Below are 19,873 nucleotides of genomic sequence, written 5' to 3'. Positions count from 1 at the left end.
GAGACTTAAAGTAATCAAGGAACTAATCCACGCAGATAGCTGGGGAACAGCTTGCCAGAAAGATAACAGCCAAAAAGGCCTCAAGGACTATTCAAGAGACACAGAGGCCAGTCGGCTGATGTGGAACAACTGGGAGGAAGGTATGTTGAAGATGAAGCAGGCTGGGGGGTGGGAGTGTGATCTTTGTAGACTGTCTCTTTCTGAGATAAGATGGTTTAAACCAGTGAAATGAAGGGATATTAACCCCTAGAGTGCCGGGGAGTGCGATCGCACTCCTCCTGTCTTTCGCCAAAAGTGCTGGGAGCGCTATTGCGCTCCTCCTGCAGTGTCACTATTAGATGCTAGTAGTTCACTCTTTATTGACAGATGGCACCTAAGTGCAGATTACTTATGATGCTGAATGTTTTTAGTTCTAAAATTGACCACTGGCATTTATCTGCCTAATTTTTTACAGGTACTACGATTTTATGAAGTTTACTCAGATTTTGTAGCCCTAAAGCTTCGAAATGGCGTCCAGTTCTAAGTCTGCTTTTATTAGTGATGATGATATTGCTAAATATGTCAATTTTTGCTGTGAAGATGACGATTGTGTGGAAGATATTGGAGAAGGGTGTCCCTCTATTTTAACATTGTATGTTTTGTTCAAATTTTTTTTTCTACTAGTATTTTATAATACAATCAGCAAACAATATATGTCAAAGATGAAAACAAATGTAGTAAAGGTTTCCTTAAGTTTTTGAATATGTAACTTCATTTACTTGCGATTCATAATTTTTTTCCTAAACTGCTGTAAAATCAGCAAAAATGCCTTGGCAATTTTAGCATAGTTCCTAGGATATTGGTTGGCACTCAAAGGGTTAATACAGTTGACCCTTAAACAACATGGTGTTGCACTGCATAGGTTCACTTATATGCAGATTTTTTTTCAATAAATACTGTAAATGTATTTTCTCTTACTTATAATTTATTTAATGACATTATCTTTTCTCTAGTTTACCTTATTGTAAGAATACAGTATGATACATGTAACATACAAAATACGTATTAACCAATTATGTTATTGGTAAGGCTGCTAGTCAACAGAGGCTATTAGTAGTTAAGTTTTGGGGGAGTTAAAAGTTATACACAAATTTTCAACAATGTAGGGTGTCAGCAACCCCACCCTTTGTGTTGTTCAAAGGTCAACTGTATATACTAAAAGTAACTATTTAAGTAGGTTACTCTAAATTTTCCTAGGCTCACTGAATGATGGTAGGGTGCAAGACACAAGCTTTGCTAGTAAATTTGCATGGATGATTTTTATAAAAAAATGAACTCACAGTTGAAATTTATTATTTGGTGATTAGCTATCATGAAGACAATAAATGCAAATTTATGTGACTAAGCTTTAAAGGACCATTCAGATTTTTAATGACTAAATTAACTCCTTGAACACCCATTCTCTCACAAGGGAAATCAGTGCATCTGATCAAACCATCCATGTGAGTAAAACATAACTCTCAAATACAGTATGGTAGTTGCCTCAGTAAAAGAAAAAAGAATATACTATAGTACATGATTTTGAGGTGTAAGCACAGCATTTCTATTATTTAAATATGACTATAAAAACCCTACCTACGATTTGGTCTCTAAATCGATAATACTGTTATTTCCATATGCATTTGACAGGATCATCACACAATTAAAAATGCTGCTATTGACTATTACTTGGCAGTTTAAGTAATTTTTTTACCTCTGTGAAGAGACGTGCATCATCAGAAAGCATATTATAATCCTGTGCACATTTCTTTGCAGAATTCTGTAAAAACTTTAGGAATTCAGTAACTTCTTCATTTACGTGGTTTTTCATATCCTAATTTTTAAAAAAGTAGACATGTTGTGGAATAAGAAGTTTGGTTAAAAACAATCACTTCTCAATCATTGCTCTAATTATTTTGTCTTAAAGAATTAAAAGTATCTAATAATTAATAGAATACATACCAAGTACTGCAAGTAGTCATTTTTATTTATTCCAACAGCTTTGGAATTAGCAGAAATTTTTGCATATTTAACCAACAAGTCAACGTAACTCCTCTGCTCTCTCTGTGAGAAACGAGAGAAACGAGGATAAGGAACTCTTGGTTTTGGAAGAAGAACCATTCCAACTGTGGTTTTAACATTTTCCTTTGCTTGAGTTGCTGAACTAACCGCCGGCTCATTTTCTACAGAACTTGCTGAGGCATTCAAATTCTCTCCTATACGTCTGGAAAAAAACAAAAACAATTTACAAATATGTGCTTTTCACATGAAGATTTCTATCATGAAACCTCATGATTCTTAACCACCAAGAAGAATATAGCGTGATTAACACAGTAAATTCTGAATTATTATCTAACTTTGCCACCTGCACTTTGATGTTTAGCTATTTGGTGTAAATTAAGTATTCTGTAGGATAGGATCGCATTATAAGCTTACCTTCAATTATCTGATGGAGAGGAAGAGGCATAATTCTTAGACAAATTATTCACTTTGGAAGCGTTTCCCCTGATATTTGGTTGTTGTAATCTTTATTCTTAACAAGTTTTAAAGTACACTCACACAGCCTCAACAACTCTAATTTCCAAGACAGTAACTATTCCCTATGAATTAGTTCCAAATTAATGTTAATCCAAGAGGAAAGAAAAGTAATGAAAAAGATGGATGTCTGTTGATTCAGTTTTCATTCCTCCATTAATTAAAACTTATTGAGTGACTACCATGTGCCAGTCCTATGTTAGGTAGTGGAGATGCAACCAACATCGAACATGATACAATCTCTACTTGCTAGGATGTTACAATCAAGTAGATCAGACAACTGAATGGGGAAAAATGAAAGGCAAATATGTACATCAATACAATGTGACTATGGAGCTCTCAGGTTTCCAAACTGAACACACTGAATAAGTGACTAAAAAGAATCCTAAAGACATCCAGATCATAGATTAAGAGGGAGAAAGGGGAGGGACAAGAAATATCCAGAGCAGAGGTTCTCAATTGTGACAGTATTAATTCTCTGAGGGCATTTTGGAAGCCGGTGGGTGCATCTGGGTTGTAAAAAAAGAGGGAAAGAATTAAAGGCATTTAAAAGTGAGGAATACTACCTACCTATAACATGGTGCTGTCCTGCACAACTTTCAAAGGTTTCTTCAGGCTTTCTGTTATCATACACAAATAAATCTGATCTGTTATTACTTAACAATACATTTTATTGTTTGAATTTCTTATGATTCCTTTATGGCAATGATTTTCAACCTATTTTCATCTCATGGCATACAAACTAAGTACTAAAATTCTGTGGAACACCAAAAAAAATGTTGGTTTGCTGATCTGAACCAAAAAAAAGGTATTACTTTGATTTATTCACACCAGGCAGCTCTTGTTGTGTTGGCTGTTGTCATGTTTTTTATCTGACAACCTAAGGGAAAAAAGGTCAGTGTCCCAGGCATTGAATGTTTTAAAATTCTTGTAACACACCAATTGAAAATCACTGTTTTATGGTATAGTTTATCTTCTTTTAAAACGTTAGGAGCCAAGCCTATTTCGCCTTCCTTTCAATTTAGCCCGCAATATCTGATTTCACCGATAATGCTGGTGGCTGAAGACTGACGAGATCCGGACGGAAAGTATAGTGTCAGTCACTGGTGACTACATGGCGCTTAACGTGTTAAATTCAACCTTATTCATTTTAGCTGGTGCATCTGACTACTTCATTATATCTTTTAGTGCAGTAGAAATGAGGCATTCACATATTAAAATACATATTAGAATATATTTTTCTTTTATTTCACATTTATATATCTAGGACATTATTTCTAAATATTATGTCTGTGGCTATTATTACCTATGAATTTCAATTCAGGCTAGCAAAGAAGGTGTTTTATTTCTTTTAAATATTTGTTATGAAAAATGGGAGGTTTTTAGTCTGATTAAGGTTGAGAATTACCAAACTAGATCTGTATCTGGACAAAGGGTGAGTTAAGCTACACCTAAAACTAACACTGACTTGTTTTAAACCAACTTTATAATACTAAAAAATATATATGGTAAAAATTCCAGAATTTTTAGAAAATGACTTTAGGGTCCCAAAATAAAGCAGAAATATTTAAGACCACTCTTTCAGAGATAAACAATAGATGGAAAGCTAATCAAGAGAGGTTATTAATGGGTGGGAAAGAATTATACAAATTAAAATAAGGATGATTAGATTGACTCTGAAAATAATATAAGTAAAAAAGACATACTTAGTGACTAAAGTTTCTCCAATAACTGTAAAAAATAAGCACATTTTTGGTTAACAAAATGAATATTAACTGCTGATCTTGGGAGAAATGTATCACAGCAAATTGATTTCTCACTAGAAAATGTCTTGAGAGCTATTCAAACCTAACAGTATTGTGTCCGCAACTCTTAACAATACTGCTTCACAGCTGTCTCTCTGAATATGGGAACATGTCTGTCCTTGTGGCACAAACTGGCAAATTTAATTAAGCTGCTGCAGCAACAAGATGCTGACTCAGATATGCCAGAGTAGGAATGTCAAGAAATTCTAGCAGTTTAAATTGGCTACATTCAGCAAAGAATGAAATGGCAGCACATCAAGATCATTTCCGTGTGCAGTGCTGTCAAAATCTTCATCAGGGTGCAAGCCAAAAGCATCTGACAGGGTTTCTCTAACCACATTTACAGCATTATATTTTATTTCAGTTGATGGTTTGAAGTTTTCACACTTCATTTTGTCTACTACCCATTCTCCTTTTTTACTTAAAGTTTCTATGGAAAAAAGGCAGAATTCAAAACTTCAAGTTTCTTAATTTTAAATCTACTGGATTGGGCAGCTTCTTTAAGTAGCATTTGGAAATGGTGCTTGTAATCTCCATCTGAAGTCTATCTGTACCTCTTGAATTTGATTAACTTTTCTATATTAAACATGTTGAAATTTGATAATTATTTTTCTATTTACAACTACTTTCCCCCTTGTTGGAAACTCAGTTATAAATATCTACAACCGGACACTTTAATTTGGAAAAAAGGCAAATGTTTACCTTTCAATGAAGGGTTGAATGAAAACTTCACATTGTTAAATGTAGTGCAGTTAGAGTTATTAATATTTTTCCAAATGTTAGAAAACACAAGAGAAATACAAAATTAAAGCTAACAAAAATGTTATATTCTTCCTAGTTTTCCATCAAGAAAACAGTTGTAAATTAATAGTCTGAAAATCCATTCCCTACTGTAAAACTTAATAAAACTCAAGGTTAGCCAAAAAGACTAGAAATAAATGGAATCAATGCCTTTGTCTTTATTTTTTCTATACTAAAAGGTAAGTCATAATAATAAATTATTTTATGCTATATAGAAATCTAAAGAAAGACACGCATACTATAGGAAAAATAAATTTTAGGAGTTAAGTGAGCCCAACTGCCAGCAAAAATGTCCTCTCCCTTACATAATCCAGACTATAATCTACACCTGGGATATGCTAAACAGAAGTAAGAACCATTAAAATAATGAAGAAGCAGTGGCAGATTAAGGAAGATTAATATTACAAATTTTTAGTCTGATAAAAAAAAGAAAGGCTGAGATAAAAGTTCTTGAAATGTTTATGTTTTTAAGATAAAGATATATATTTGCTGAATTCCAGAATACTAGAATTGGTAGGTATTCTTTTATTCAAATAAAAGAAGACAATTCTTTATTTCATTAATAAGTTTTAAGAGTGGAGAGGAAGGGGCAGGGGGGTGGGGGGGAAAAGGGGACATCTGTAATACTTTCACCAATAAAGATAAATTTAAAAAAAATAGTTATCCCTAAGAAACGGTACAGTTGAATAACAGAAATAGCTTTAAAAAAACAGCTATAGGTGCACATTCATAAGGGATCTATGGTCTTACCTGTCTATAGCTGATATTAGCAAACACATAATTATGTAGTTTGGAAAGAAGAATACTGCTTCTGAAATTGCCTTTTTAAAAACATTTTCTTTTCAACTGTCTTTTTTTTTTCCAACTGTCTCTTTAATATAATTTTTGCTTGCTTTTAACGTGAACCTATGTATTAATTTGATGGAATGAAAAAGTACTTGTTTCTTTAATGCTTTTAATGGCAATCTGGCAATTATGTATCAAAATAAAAAACACATGCATACCCACATCTTACAGAAATTTTTCCTAGTTCTTATACCAGCACATGTATAAAAAGGATGCTCACTGTTTGCTACGGAGATGACCTAAATGAGTATCAACGGTGTTAATTAACTGATTCCACAGACACATCCTCAAAGGTTCAAATTCAAAAGGTTGGGTTGAGAGTGCAAAATCAGTTTTTTTAAAAGCTCCACAATCTGATGAGCCAGCATGGTAAGCCTGACAATGAAGATGGCAAAAGAGACTGAGAAATACCACAGTCACCAGAAACCTAAGAGTGAGATATCTCTGTAGTCAATAGCTCCTAGATCTTGAGAGGAACAATCTTAGACTAAAGACAGTAAAATCCAGATTAGAGTGTGATGCTCATTGAAAACAAGTCCAGCGAGCTTGCTTTCACTGGACTGAAGGAAAGGAGTTTTTTTTATACTGTTCTTAAAACCCATTCTCCCAATATGTCTTTTGATTGGAGAGTTTAATTCATTTAAAGTAATTATTGATAGGGAAGGACTTACTATTGCCTTGTCTGTTGTTTTCTGCATTGTGTTATACAGTATTTTTGTCCCCTATTTCCTCCTTGTATATTGCAAGTATATACAAGTCTTTAAAGGAGTCTAAGTATAAATGAGCAAAGAAATAAAAAAGTAACTAGAAGGGAATCTGGAGTCCAGGGATTAGAGACAGAAAAACTTGAGCACTTTGAAATACAGGAATACCTTGCAAATTATTGTGGGTTGCATTCCAGACTCCTGCAATAAAGTAAGTTTTGAAATAAAGTGAATTGTAACTTTTTTGCAGGTATTGGTCTTGCCTTCAATTTGTAATAACACACACCTGTGAGGTTCAGTATAATGAGGCAGGCCTGCACTGACAAGAGAGAACAAAGGCATAGAAGTAAGAGGGGATGCTAACTGACAGAAAGGGTACTGAGAAGGCAGGGAAAGATGGGGTTCCTATTGGATGAAGAGGCTGGAAATAATACTTCCTCCACCGCAAAAGGCATGGTCAAAGGATGAAAATACATGGGGAGCTTCCTAATTCCTTTTTGGCATATTTACTCCTTTCTAGTAAACCTGATTATTTGGTTTCAGGATCCATCCACAAACAGTAGAAACAACTGATCACAAAAGAAAGAACTGTTAGAGGCAGGTAAGCAGTGAGAAGGGAAAATTATCACTTAATGGGCATTTCATACCAGAGAGTGAAAAAAAATCTCTGGCATTTTGGCAGTATCTATTAAAATATAAAATGTATATACCCTCTGGCCAAACAATGAAATTTATATGAATTTATCTCAGAAATAATTACAAAAAGTTCATCAATGTATTGTTTATAACTTCAAAAAAAGAGGAACACAACATTTTGCAATATAAAACTAGCTAAATGAATTAAAAAGTACACTTTTATAATATATAATATACAACCATCAAGAAGATTGAGCTACATATGCAGGGGCATAGAAAGATCCAGGAAATATTATTTTAAATGAAAAAACAAACTATAAAATATAGTATTTATGGTATTACATAGTATTTATAATGTGACCCTATTTTTGTTTTAATACATATCTATCTGTTCATGGGCGGGGAAAGGGCTGAAAGATATATACTAAAGAGTGGTCACTGGGTTCTTCTGTTTTCTAATTTTTACATTTCTGCAATTTGAATTTTTAGTAGTGAATACAGACAGATATAAAACTTCAACTATCAGAAAAATAACAACCAAATATGGAAATAGTTAACCAAATAAATAAACATATTACCTGTTAGATAAATTACATAGTTCTTTCAAACTTGGAGCCATGGAATGATCTTTATAATTTTCTCGAGAGAAAAATGTCTTAAGGCCATTTTTTGAGGCGACATCCCTGTGAAGCAAAGTAATTGTATTTGACAATTCAAAATCTCAAGCTAGAGTAAGCAGCATAATGGTACAATTGCAATTTATAACTACATGCCCTCTACACCCCCTTTCCTAGACAGTCATCTCTTCATAGTTTTAATTTCATGTACCAGATGTATGAGTTCAAATGTTTTCTTTCTTAGATAGCTTTTACCCTAGGCCTATTCTGAAATTCTCCAGTTCCAACAACAGGCCTTGCTTTTCCTTTAGTATCCAATTAAATATATGTCAGCGACAACTAGAGAGTTAAAAATAGAACAGATTATAAGTACAATAAAAGGTCTGTCAGAGGCAGGTCTCACCTCTGGCTCTGGGCATAACATTTTGTTTGGTTACTGACAGAAAATGCTTCTCTTTATTTTTGTTTCATGCACTATTATGTGAGGCCACAAGACACTAAAAAGACAGCATATCCTCCCATTTTCATTAACCTGGCAAATGTGATAAATGGTGTGTTTGTACTAAAACCACTTCTAAGGTCATATGTGATTTTTCATAACATAAATAATTTAGAGACTAGTATTTTATAGTCAATGCTTTCCATATAGTAACATCCAATAAATGCTGGTTGAATGAAGGAATTAAAAAACTAAAAACACTGAGAACCATTAACTTGGGAGGACAAGATTAGTAGGATTCTGTGGTCAAGGATAGTTCAAGGGCTTCAATACTGTGCAAAGGCTCTAAATCACATTGGGTTTCACAATGTCAATGGTATAGTATAAGAGCATCCATGCTGCTTCTGAACATACACTTTATGGCAAGGAGCATAAACGTGTATACCAAGCATGTCAAACTCAAAGGCTAACACGGGCCAAATAAACAAGGTTTAAGTTTATGTGGGCCACAAAAAAACAAAAGCTTCAATTTTCATAGAAACGTAGGTTTATTTCGATAGAGACATGATGAATACAAAGAGCTGAAATAAATGAGTAATTGTTAACATAAAATAATAGGACATTTTAATAAAAAAATTAATATTTTTTCTTGAACATTAACTTACCAGACACTGAATAACTGCACAAATAAGCATAACGCAAATAAACCTATTTTTCTTGTTCTCTGAAAGTGAAATATTTCCTGTTGCGCACAGCAAACAAGTCAGTCCAAGACTAATGACGTGTCAATGGGCTGCTAAGATATTTGCTGCTAGTATTAGTGGGGAGAAATGGTGCACCTGCACGTAAGGTGCGTAAGGGAAATTAATGCAATACAATTATAGTAATCAGTCCTTAGCGAATGTTGTAGTTCATTATTAATAACTAAAGGCCTGGTGCATGAAATTCGTGCGGGGAGGGGGGGAGGGGTGGTCCCTCAGCCCGACCTGAACCCTCTCCAATCTGGGACCCCTCAGGGGATGTCCGACTGCCTGTTTAGGCCCGATCCCAGGCATCGGACATCCCTCTTACAATCCAGGACCGCTGGCTCCTAACCTCTCTGCCTGCCTGCCTGATCACCCCTAACTGCCTCTGCCTGCCGGCCTGATTGCCCCTTAACGTCTCTGCCTCGGCCTCCACCACAGTGGCTTTGTCCGGATGGATGTCCGGAAGATGTCAGGTCTAATTAGCACATTACCCTTTTATTAGTATAGATTATGTATATTAGTATAGATTATGTATAATAGGATATTGTAAAAATTAAGTTATGAAATTTTTATTAAATGTTTCTTACATATGTTATATTGGCTGGGCCACAAAAATATTTGTTGTGGGCCACGGGCTGCGAGTTTGACATGCTTGGTGTATACCTCTAATTGAATGGCAACTTCTGGCTGGCCCATTCCCAAAATGAAAAATTCTAGCATATTTGCACCATACTCATTTCTTACTGTTTTTAAAGGCATTTATCCAAAAAACTACAATTGGAGTAAGTATAAATGGTAAAATGAGAATGTCTTATTTGCTATGCACCAATGTGGTTCTCATGACTTATTATGGTACTGTATATTTGCCATCTCATTACATTTTAAGGCTTTTGCATATCATACAAAAACAAAGTCATGGGGCTCAGGGATCGACTGTGAGCTCTTTGGGGGAAGGGAACATTGTTTGCATTAAATAAATACTTATTGAACACGTACTGAATGCATCTTCTTTAAATCAGGTACTATTTTAGTTATCTTTATAGTGTCTAGTAACTTTCATATTCTCCTTGGCTAGCAAACTGTAGCTGCTCAGTAAACGTGCGCTAAAGTAACCTAAAGCCACACGAGTATTATTAGTTAGATCAGAGCCACTTATGTTACTTAACTGAGTCCTCTATTTGTGAAGTTCTCATACACTTCTAAAACAGTCTATGCATTTACATGAGCACTTGATACAGATTCCAACATAACAAAAAGAAGCTTGTCTATTCTTAAAGGGGGGGTCTTTTTCCTACTTGTACAGCAGTGGGCAAGGTCCTTGGACACAAGAAAATTCCAGCATCTCTCCTTCACTAACAGAGCGTCAATAAGCACCTGATGGAATTATACTTGGTAGCGATCTGAGTGCTGAACCGTCTCTTTCGGAGAGGAAGTGCAGTCAGCTATACCGCAAACGTGCTCAGTATGTGCAGATGAGGATGGGATAGATTCTGAGCCACTGAACTTCTATTTTCTTTCTGTTTCCTCCAAAGCTCTGCAGGTCAAAACCCCCGCCTTTCCTAATCTAACCTAGCCCCACGTTCATTCTCTTTAGGTGATTACAAACAGAGGCAACTCACCAATTCAGCCTCGGTTCACTCAGGGCCGTTACGGAGCTCATGTTCCTGGACTTCTGCGTCACTCCAGCTCACGGTGCCGCTGCCTGGTCGCGCAGGCTCCAGCAGAGGCAGGATTTCTCCAGAATCCCCTGAGGAAAAACAAAAAGGTCAGCACTGAAAGCAGGTGACTGGGGAGACCAGGTGCTGTTAACCCTGCTCCTAACACCTGTCCTAAAACCGACAGGACACCGGAAACAGAATGCAGCGGACAGACCAATGCTCGCCAGGTTCTTGGGGTAGAACAGCAACGACGCTGCAGTCCTTCTCCATTTAACCTGTCCCAGGAACGGCACTCTCGGAGCCCAAACAGAACGGCGTTCTCATGGCCTACAGCGCGCATCACTGCATGGCGGGGAGCCGTAGGTCTCAGCGGTCCCTCGGCCCCCAGTTGCCAAAAGAAATCTGGTTTCGGGTTTCCCCATCATGCCCTGCTATGGGTCATCTCGGCAAGCAATGCAGGACAAAAACCACAACAAAAAGGCCTGGAGACCAACAATCTTTCCAAGAGAACCTCATTGCTGAGGAGACTGAGGTCCAGGCACCTCAGGTGACATGTCACAGGTCCCTTTGGGGAATCACCAGGACCACGTCGGGCTGGGCCACTGCGCGCTCGGTGCCTCTCCCGGGGCCCTGGGCGGACCGAGCGGGTGTGGACGAGAAACTTACAAACGGAGGAGGCGGCCCCTGGGCACCGGGCAGGCCTCACCGGCTCCCACGGAACCCACCTCTCACTCCTCGACCCAGCGCGAGGCAGGGAGAGAGAGCCAGTGCGGGCAAAAGGAATGGCTGCGGGAAAGGGGACTAAAGGACTTCGACGAGAAACAAGGTTTCAGGAGGGCGGGCCAGGGGGAGCCTGAGCCGGGCCTGTGCCACGCCAGAGCCGGAGCCGTGCGCCCCGGCCCGACCCGGCCGCGGGGGCCGCCATGTTCCCTCCGCCCGCCCCTCGAGCGCGCGTCTCCCGGGCAGCGCCCTCCGCCCCGCGTCTCCCGGGCAGCAGCCTCTCCGCCCACCTCGCGGTCGCGGCCGCTCCGGCCCCGGCCCGGCCGCGTCCCCACTCCACACACTGCCGCGCGCCCTGGGAAGCCCTTATTTAAAGAACCTGGCCGCGCCACCTCGGCCCAGCGTGGTGACGTCACGCGACGCAGAGGGCGGGGCCGAGCGCTGGGAGTCGATCAGCTGGCAACTGCGGGGCGGGGCTGGCCAGGTGGGAGGGGCTGCGGGTTGCACGTGGTCCTAAGAGGTCCTCCACCTCCCGGAGGGTGACAAGTTAGGAGGAGGGCCAGCGGCCAGTACAGCACTGGGGAGGTCCCAGCGGACTCATCTGGTGATCTTAGCCCACTGTCTTCACTTCCCTAACCCTGACCTCAGTAAGATGGAGATGCGCAGTAGGGTTTTTGAAAGGATTAAGTAGAATAAGAGATTAACTGTGCTCAGCCACAGTACCTGGCACATAGTAGTAGCTCCTCCACTCCATGCCCATCCCAGTTTAGATGTCAGTTTCCACCTAGTTTTTTTTTTTTAATGCATTAAGGAAATATTTATTGAGCACTGATAATTTGTGCTTGGTGCTGGGTACATCTAGGACTAAGACCAAATACGGTGGGGCCTTGACTTACGAGTTTAATTCGTTCCGTGATGGAGCTCGTAACTCAAATTACTCGTATGTCAAATCAAAAGTGAACGAGTGAGACAGGTGATGCTGGGCTGATGTTGTGGCGTTCCTGCGCCAACTAGCGGTGGGGTATCTGAAGCTGGCTCGTAACCCGAATTTTAGCTCGCAACTCAAAGCAAAAAATCGGCCGAGAGATGGCTCGTATCTCAAAAAACTCATTAGTCGGGACAGTCGTAAGTCAAGGCCCCACTGTACCAGTTTTTCCAAGGGCTTTGGATGGTTGAGAATCTAAGATATTTACATTATATAATTATAAAACAAAATAGGAAGGGATAAGCAACATAAGAAAGGTATATAGAAAAGATGATGTGAGTACAGAGAGGGAGAAAAGTTACTAGTGAGAGGGACAGAAGGCTGCTTCGAATAGCTAAAAACATGTGCGAGTACTTATATGTCAGTTACCACATTGGGAACTAAACATGTCAGCTCATTTGAAGATGTTGAAGTAGGAAGATGATGGGAAAGGGCATTCTAGACAGAGACCAGCACAGGGAGTTACATAACCGTATTGCATGAACAGAGTCCAGTTTGTGTGCTATCAAGAAACCATGCTCTAAATCTTAGAATGTTTTATGATGTTTAAAGTATGTTAACATAAAAATTATACCTACATTAAAAATATCCCTTGAATGTAACAACCCCGAGGTAGTTTATTTTGCCTGGAATGCATGGTTTATGAATACTAGTAGACAAGGGTTTGGGAAGATAGGTTGAGATTGGACTACAGAAGATTTTATACGCCAAATTTTTACTTTATTGTGTAAGAAATAGAATGCTGGGAGGAGAGGGGAGCTTATAAGCAGAAGAATGATTCAATCAGATATACATTTCAAGAAAGTTTATCTGGCAATTATTATTGAATGAGTTGTAAGGCAGAGGCTGGTTAGGAGACAGTGCTTGTGAATACTTGGAGATCAACCGGTGCAATGATGCCCTGGCACTATGTAGGTCGCAGTTATTATTAGGTGTGATATGGGTGGCCTGTGCTAGGATAGAGATGGACATCCCGGCAATTTGGAGTTAATGTGTTGGGTACTATCTCATAAAGCATACAGGCAGAGAGAGTTGGGAGTCCTGTCCTAGTCTTCAGCAACTGCTCAAGGACTGCTCCAGAACTCTAAGCACTCATGCTGCTGGGATGCACCAGCTCACAGTAGTGTGCTGTGGTAACATCACCAGACATGGCCTGTGTTGAGGTTCTAGATTATCATCAGACAGTCTGCTCTGGTTTGGTTTATCTTGAGTTCCAGGGGTTGCAAGATACCACACAGAATCAGATTTTTTTAGAGCCAGAAGGAACGTTGGAGATTATCTAGTCCAACTCTCTTGTTTTCCTGATAAGGAAACTGAGGCTCAGATTGTCAAGTGACTTTTCCAACATTGCATGATCAGGGATAAAGCCGATACTAAAAACCAGATCTCATAACTTTTGCCATTACGATATATTAAATATAAGCATCTCTTTATGCTCTGTATTGTAAACCAGAAGCAGTTTAGTGAAAAGAACATTGATTTTTGGAGTTCAGCATATATGGATTTGATCTGTTTCCTATTTATTGGCAGTGTGATCCTAAACATGTTGTGTCTCTTCTTTGAGCCCAATGAGAGGAGACAGTATTAGCTCACCTACATGATTGTAGTGAGGATTAGAAGTAATATGTAAATGAGTAAATATGCCAAAAATAATATGTAAAGAGTAAATGTTAAACAAATAGTAGCTATTAGTATATACTTTTTCTGCTCCCCCCCGCCGCCAACCCACAATGCAGTGAAGGTGGATTGAAAACATATGGTTATAATACAAATAAGAAGTGATGTACACAGACATTATAGAAGATTCTATGGGAAGACAATGAGGAAGAAACTCTTTTAGACTGAGACACTTTAGAGACCATTTCAGAGAAGTCTGATTTACATTGGGAGTGTCCTGAGTAGAGAAGGGACTGTGCATTTTCAGGTGTGAAAAATAACAGAAGTGTGAAACAGCATGTTCTGAGGAAGGGGAAAAGCTACTGCCGTGTGTGTGTGTGTGTGTGTGTGTGTGTGTGTGTGTGTGTTTGGGGGGGGAATGAAGATCATTGGAGGAGAGGGGCTAGAGAGGGTCTTCATGCCATGCTAGAGAATTTGTGCTTTTGGACTTCATTCCCTGGTAATAAGAAAACCTGTGTGTGTGTGTGTGTGTGTGTGTGTGTGTGTGTGTGTGTGAGAGAGAGAGAGAGAGAGAGAGAGAGAGAGAGCTTTATTGAAGTGTAATCTACCTACCGTAAAATTCACTCATTTTAGTTGTGTTATTCAGTGATTTTTAGTAAGTGTAGGGAGTTTTGCAATGCTCAACATTACCAAGTTTGGAACATTTCCATTACATTGACCTGGAAAATCATTTGTGCCCATTTACAATTAATTATTCTTCCCACCCTCAACCCCAGGCAAACACTAATCTCCTTTCTATCTCTATAGATTTGCCTTTTTCTGGACATTTCATATAAATCAAATCACATGTAGTCTTTTGCATCTGGATTCTTTTCTTAGCTGAATATTTTTGAGGATCATCCATGTTGTAGCAGTATTAGTAATCATGTAGCTGAATTGTAGCCCATTTGTGGCTATGCCTCATTTTGTTTACCCATTTGACAGTTGATAGACATTAGGTGGTTTGTACTTTTTAGCTATTATGAGTAATGTTGCTGTGAACATTTGTATACATGTCTTTATGAACTTTGTGTTTTCATTTCTCTAGGTTAGATGCCTAGGAGTGGAATTATATATAAATTTATGTTTAACTTTTTAAGATACTGCCAAACTGTTTTCCAAAGTGACTGTACTCTTTTATTCTTTGGAATTTTAAGCATAAGAAAGATTTAGTTGTCCATATCTGCTAAACAGGGAAACAACACCAGAAGTTGAATGAGAAGTCAATTTCAGTTTGAAAGAATTTATAAACAGTAGGTACTTAGTTTGAGTTTGTAAACGTTTCATAGGATCAAAAATTTCAAAAAGAATGCTTACGACTTCAAGCATCTAGCTAAGTAAGGTTATCATAATTGTTACTAGATGTGTATTTCTTCTTGTGGATGAAACTAAGACAGAGAAATGTGCAAGACCATTTGCATCTGAGCACATCAGCGGTTAGCCTTCCCGGCAGACGAGGATGGCTCTATCTTTTCACAGACCTGGCATGACAAGCAGGCCTGCTTCACGCCAGTCCATTTGCTCCAAATGCACATTATAAGTACTAATAGAAGTCTAATTTTAAGGGGCTGATCTTGCCCCATGAAACAAAGCTTAGTAGTAACAGTAGCACTAAGCCATGTGTGGTCAGGTCTTACTGACTAGTCTATGATTACTTCTTTGGCTTTATCTCCAAGAGTTTAATAATAACCTGATTTGTTTTATCTAATTCTCTCATGAGATCAGTATAAACAAACTATCAGGTGTCCCTCTTATGCTCCTATTGAAGTACCCTTTTGGAAGTGGAGCAAGCTAATCCACGGTGGAGAGGTAAGTGTAAATCATTTTTTATCAGAAGGAGCTTAGGCATGAGTTTGGCCAAAGGCCTAGAGGTGACAGATTTCATATATTCAACTTCACTATTTCCATTTACTCTCAATTTTCCAAGATGCTGGAAGGTGGTGAATATTTATAATTATATGGAATTTGACAGTCCACAAATAGTTCACACGCATTATGTCATTCTCCCCCTTCTCTGAGGCAGTTGGAAATAAAGGCAGGATTTGGGACTGTTTATTACATGAGACAATTTTGGGGATCAAGTCAAATATTTATTTTACTGAGTGCAAGAGACACTTAGGTATTGTAGTGTGTGTGTGTGTGTGTGTGTGTGTGTGAGAAAATGCCGACTTAGTTGCCTTTATTCTGATTTCAGAATATTTTATAATTTAAATGTCCTTGATGTTACTTTAAAAATAACGTATAGTGAGGTTTTTGCATTGTTATAAGAGTGTGATACTTAGCTGATATTAAATGTATTGGCTCACTCCTATATCATCTACTCAAGAGGAAGGATGGGGCTGGAGGAGGCAATGCTAGCCCCAGTAAAGAGATATTTTTAGTCTTGGCATCATTAAAATCTTTGGCAGCATTTCTGATGTTACATTTTAAAGATTTCTAAAGCAAAGATGACAAAGTCCTGTATGCATCCAGGAGTTCTCCCCTCCTACTCTCAGAGCAGATGTCACTCGTCAGTCATGACCCTTCTCCTCTGAGACAGGAAGCAGCCTCAGAAGCCTCTATCAGTCAATAGACATTAGCTCACAAGTGAAAACTTCTTTCTTTGTCTTCGCTGATCAAAAAGGTAGTTTGATCCTTGTACATGTTTTCTCTCTGCAAAATGGAAATGAATTGTGGTTTTTTTTAAAATACTATACTATAGATTAGTGCATCTCAAGCTTTAGTATGCAAAGCAATCACCTGGGGATCTTGTAAAAACGCAGATTCTGATCTGGTAGTTCTGGGGTGGTGCGTGGGACTCTGCATTTCTAATAAGGTCAAGGTCACAGGTGATGCCAGGGTTACTGGTCTGTCCACACACTTTGAGTAGTAAGGTCGACTAGACTGTTCTCTGGAGACAAGTTGTAAGCTAGAAAACTATGTATAATGCAACTCAATAAGCAAAACAGAAGAAAAACAAGGCAAGTGTTCCATTAGAAGCTGAAGTTTTATTATAGGATAATAGTACATAAAGCACATCTAAAATTGATGTGTTCAATGCACTTTTAATAAAGGTAATGTAATATTAAAGGTACAGTTTCTAAGTACAATATAACAACATTCATATTAGAATGAAAATTGGAGTATTTAAAAGACAACATTAAATCTCTTTTTTTACAGCTTGTATTTACAAAATGAATCAAAATATCTTTTTAAATTCAGGACACAATAAAATAACAAACAGCTGGAAATAAGCAGACTACTGTAAGAGTGAATTGAAAAGAAAACCCAATGTATGTGGAAAGTTGGATGATCTTCTAATAAAGATCATTAGCAAAGTTTTAGTACAATACTATTTTTAGGATACCCATAAATGGCTTGCATTTTTAGTGTGGCAGAAAAGGAATTTTTACATACTGTACACAAAACAGACAGATATATTTATAGGTACAGTATTACTGTTTCCAAACTTGCATGTATATTTACAGAAGGCTGAGTTTGTTACTCACGAGTTTTGTGAAATTTGTGTGCTTAATCCTCAAGACCTACACACAATGAGAATCAGCATTTCATGTGGTCTTTTTAAATGTGGGTCTAATACTTGGTTGTAGAAGAAAGTGTTAACCATAGGCTTGGTATACTTTATAAATTTACTTTAACAACCCAGAAAAAGAATTTGGATTGGGGCACACTCATTGTTATTTAATAATTATCAAATGCTGGCATGTGCTGGCCATTGTGCAGACACAAAGAAATACAATCTCTATCTCCAGGAAGCTTAGGCTATTGAATGGTGCTTTAAAAAAAAAGTTTCCATCTCTTTCTATGTGAAGTAGTAAGGAATGACATCACTTGTAGTAAAAGAGATTTCTCCTTAATCTGTAGCCAATTCACTTTAAAAGGTTAACTATTAGCATTAGCTTTCATTAACCACATGATTGCATTTGTAATTAAGTTAACAGCAACTCTTCCATAAAAATGGAAAATGTCTAAATTGTGGGTAAATATGCAGTGCATGGAAGCCAATAACCATGGCTTGAGAATTTATCACCTTCAATTACAAAAAGTGCAGTAAACAGAAACATTTGCTCTATATTTATAAATTGCTCAAAAATCTTTGCTAAAGATCTTACAAATTCAGTAATATTACAGAACAATTCTAATCAATATTTAATAAGGTTAACTACATCCTTAGTTAGATATTTGATATACTTTGATTTTTAACAATGCCAATAGGTCTTGGGAGAATAGGGGAAAGAGTTTAAACTCATTATTAAATGACTTTTAACATGAAGGTCCTTTACTCAGTTCATAGAACTGGTCGAGGTCAGAATTAAAATAGAATTTGCTCTATTGGGCCATGTTCTGCCATGACAGTGGATGTCTTCAGACTTCTCATGGTTCAGGTAGTATTCCGCCATCAAGCCACCAAGGATATTTTATATAAATACCTATTATCTATAATAGGAACTAAGTACACAACCCTGTCAGGTGTCAATAATATAATTCCTTAGTAAGAAGAAAAAAAAGGATTACTCCATTAAACTAGAGTGTTTCTTTAGGATCTTGAAGGCCTGGCAAATTATTTTTCAGCTTAGGAGATATTGTATAAAGCCAAGTAGCAAACATAAAGTCAATGCTAATAAGTTTTCATATATCCATATTTATAAACAAATTCACCCTATTGATGTCAAATATCCATACTAAGGAAGTAATTTTATCCTAATTAAATACACTCTAGAATAATTTATATAATGATAGTACGTATTTAAAGAGAAAAGCATGTCCCAAATCCAGCACTCTGATACAGCTGCCAGTTGGGCATAGGTAGATATATATATATATGTATATATATACAAATATATAGTTATACTCAGTGAAATTAACAAGACCCAAAGGTGGTATTGTCTAGGAATAAAAGGGTGTGTGTTTTTTTTGTTCACAAAAGTAACTTATCTAGCACCACACATCAGAAAAACACAAAAATAGCACACTCTAGTTCTAAACAGCTATGTCTAAAATAGATTATATAGTAAAACCAGTATTATACAGCATATTGTGGATTTGATAAACAGATAAATATTTGCACTGAGTAGGCTGTTTATAATATAACATTTTCTTATCTATACAGAATGAAAGCCAAAAAGTTAACTGTATAGAGATGTGCAGAACAACATTAAATATTATGACTCAAAAGCAGGGATGAAGGTAAATTTGAAAGAAGAGTAAGAGAGAAAATGTTTACAGGCCATTACAAGTTCTTAAGTTAACAGTAAATAAGGAATCAATTGCTCGAGTTGAGGAAAGCAGTAAACAAGAGATTGCATTTACATGCAGATGTCTAACATTTGTATTTTTTTAAGTCTATGCACAAAGGTCATTTGTTTTATTGCTTGACATTCAGTTATGGCTAGATATTTAACCTAGTTTTTGTACTTTGGAAACAAGAATATTGTTAAAGGTGCCATAAAAATGGACAACATTGAAAACGGTTTGCAAATAAACCACCTAACACTGCAGTTCTTTATACATATTAAAAGCCTTGTCTGGGGTTTGTCATATGTTAAATATATTTAAACTGGGAAAATATGTTGTAGCTTGAAGCCTCCCATTGGCCCAAACATCCAATACAAAAACACATCTCCACAAAAGGAGCAGGCAGACAATACAGGGACATTTAAAGAAGCAGCCAGCTAATGTCCTAATGTATAAAAATTTACCACTGTTT

The 19,873-nt window shown here is 37.4% G+C and overlaps 1 protein-coding gene across 5 annotated transcripts in view; it reads right to left on the bottom strand.

The window, feature by feature from the left end:
• The window catches only part of ICE2 (interactor of little elongation complex ELL subunit 2), a 55,279-nt gene extending 43,342 nt beyond the window's left edge, over window positions 1-11,937 (bottom strand). For 3 of the 5 annotated variants that reach the window (XM_006097511.3, XM_023761257.1, XM_023761259.1), the window contains exons 1-5: window positions 11,816-11,937; window positions 10,767-10,894; window positions 7,924-8,028; window positions 1,981-2,242; window positions 1,733-1,852 (exon numbers count right to left, since the gene is read on the bottom strand). In XM_006097511.3, coding sequence (XP_006097573.1) covers window positions 1,733-1,852; window positions 1,981-2,242; window positions 7,924-8,028; window positions 10,767-10,807 — 528 coding nt within the window. In that variant the 5' untranslated portion in view covers window positions 10,808-10,894; window positions 11,816-11,937. Of the gene's footprint in view, window positions 1-1,732; window positions 1,853-1,980; window positions 2,243-7,923; window positions 8,029-10,766; window positions 10,897-11,815 lie in introns of those variants that run through there. The other 2 variants (XM_023761258.1, XM_023761256.1) reach the window with 2 other exon arrangements.
• Between the last annotated feature and the right edge of the window lie 7,936 nt (window positions 11,938-19,873).

The sequence above is a fragment of the Myotis lucifugus genome, unplaced genomic scaffold, assembly GCF_000147115.1.
Source record: "Myotis lucifugus unplaced genomic scaffold, Myoluc2.0 scaffold_204, whole genome shotgun sequence".
Lineage (NCBI taxonomy): Eukaryota > Metazoa > Chordata > Mammalia > Chiroptera > Vespertilionidae > Myotis > Myotis lucifugus.
This window is presented reverse-complemented; position numbering and strand designations above follow the sequence as displayed.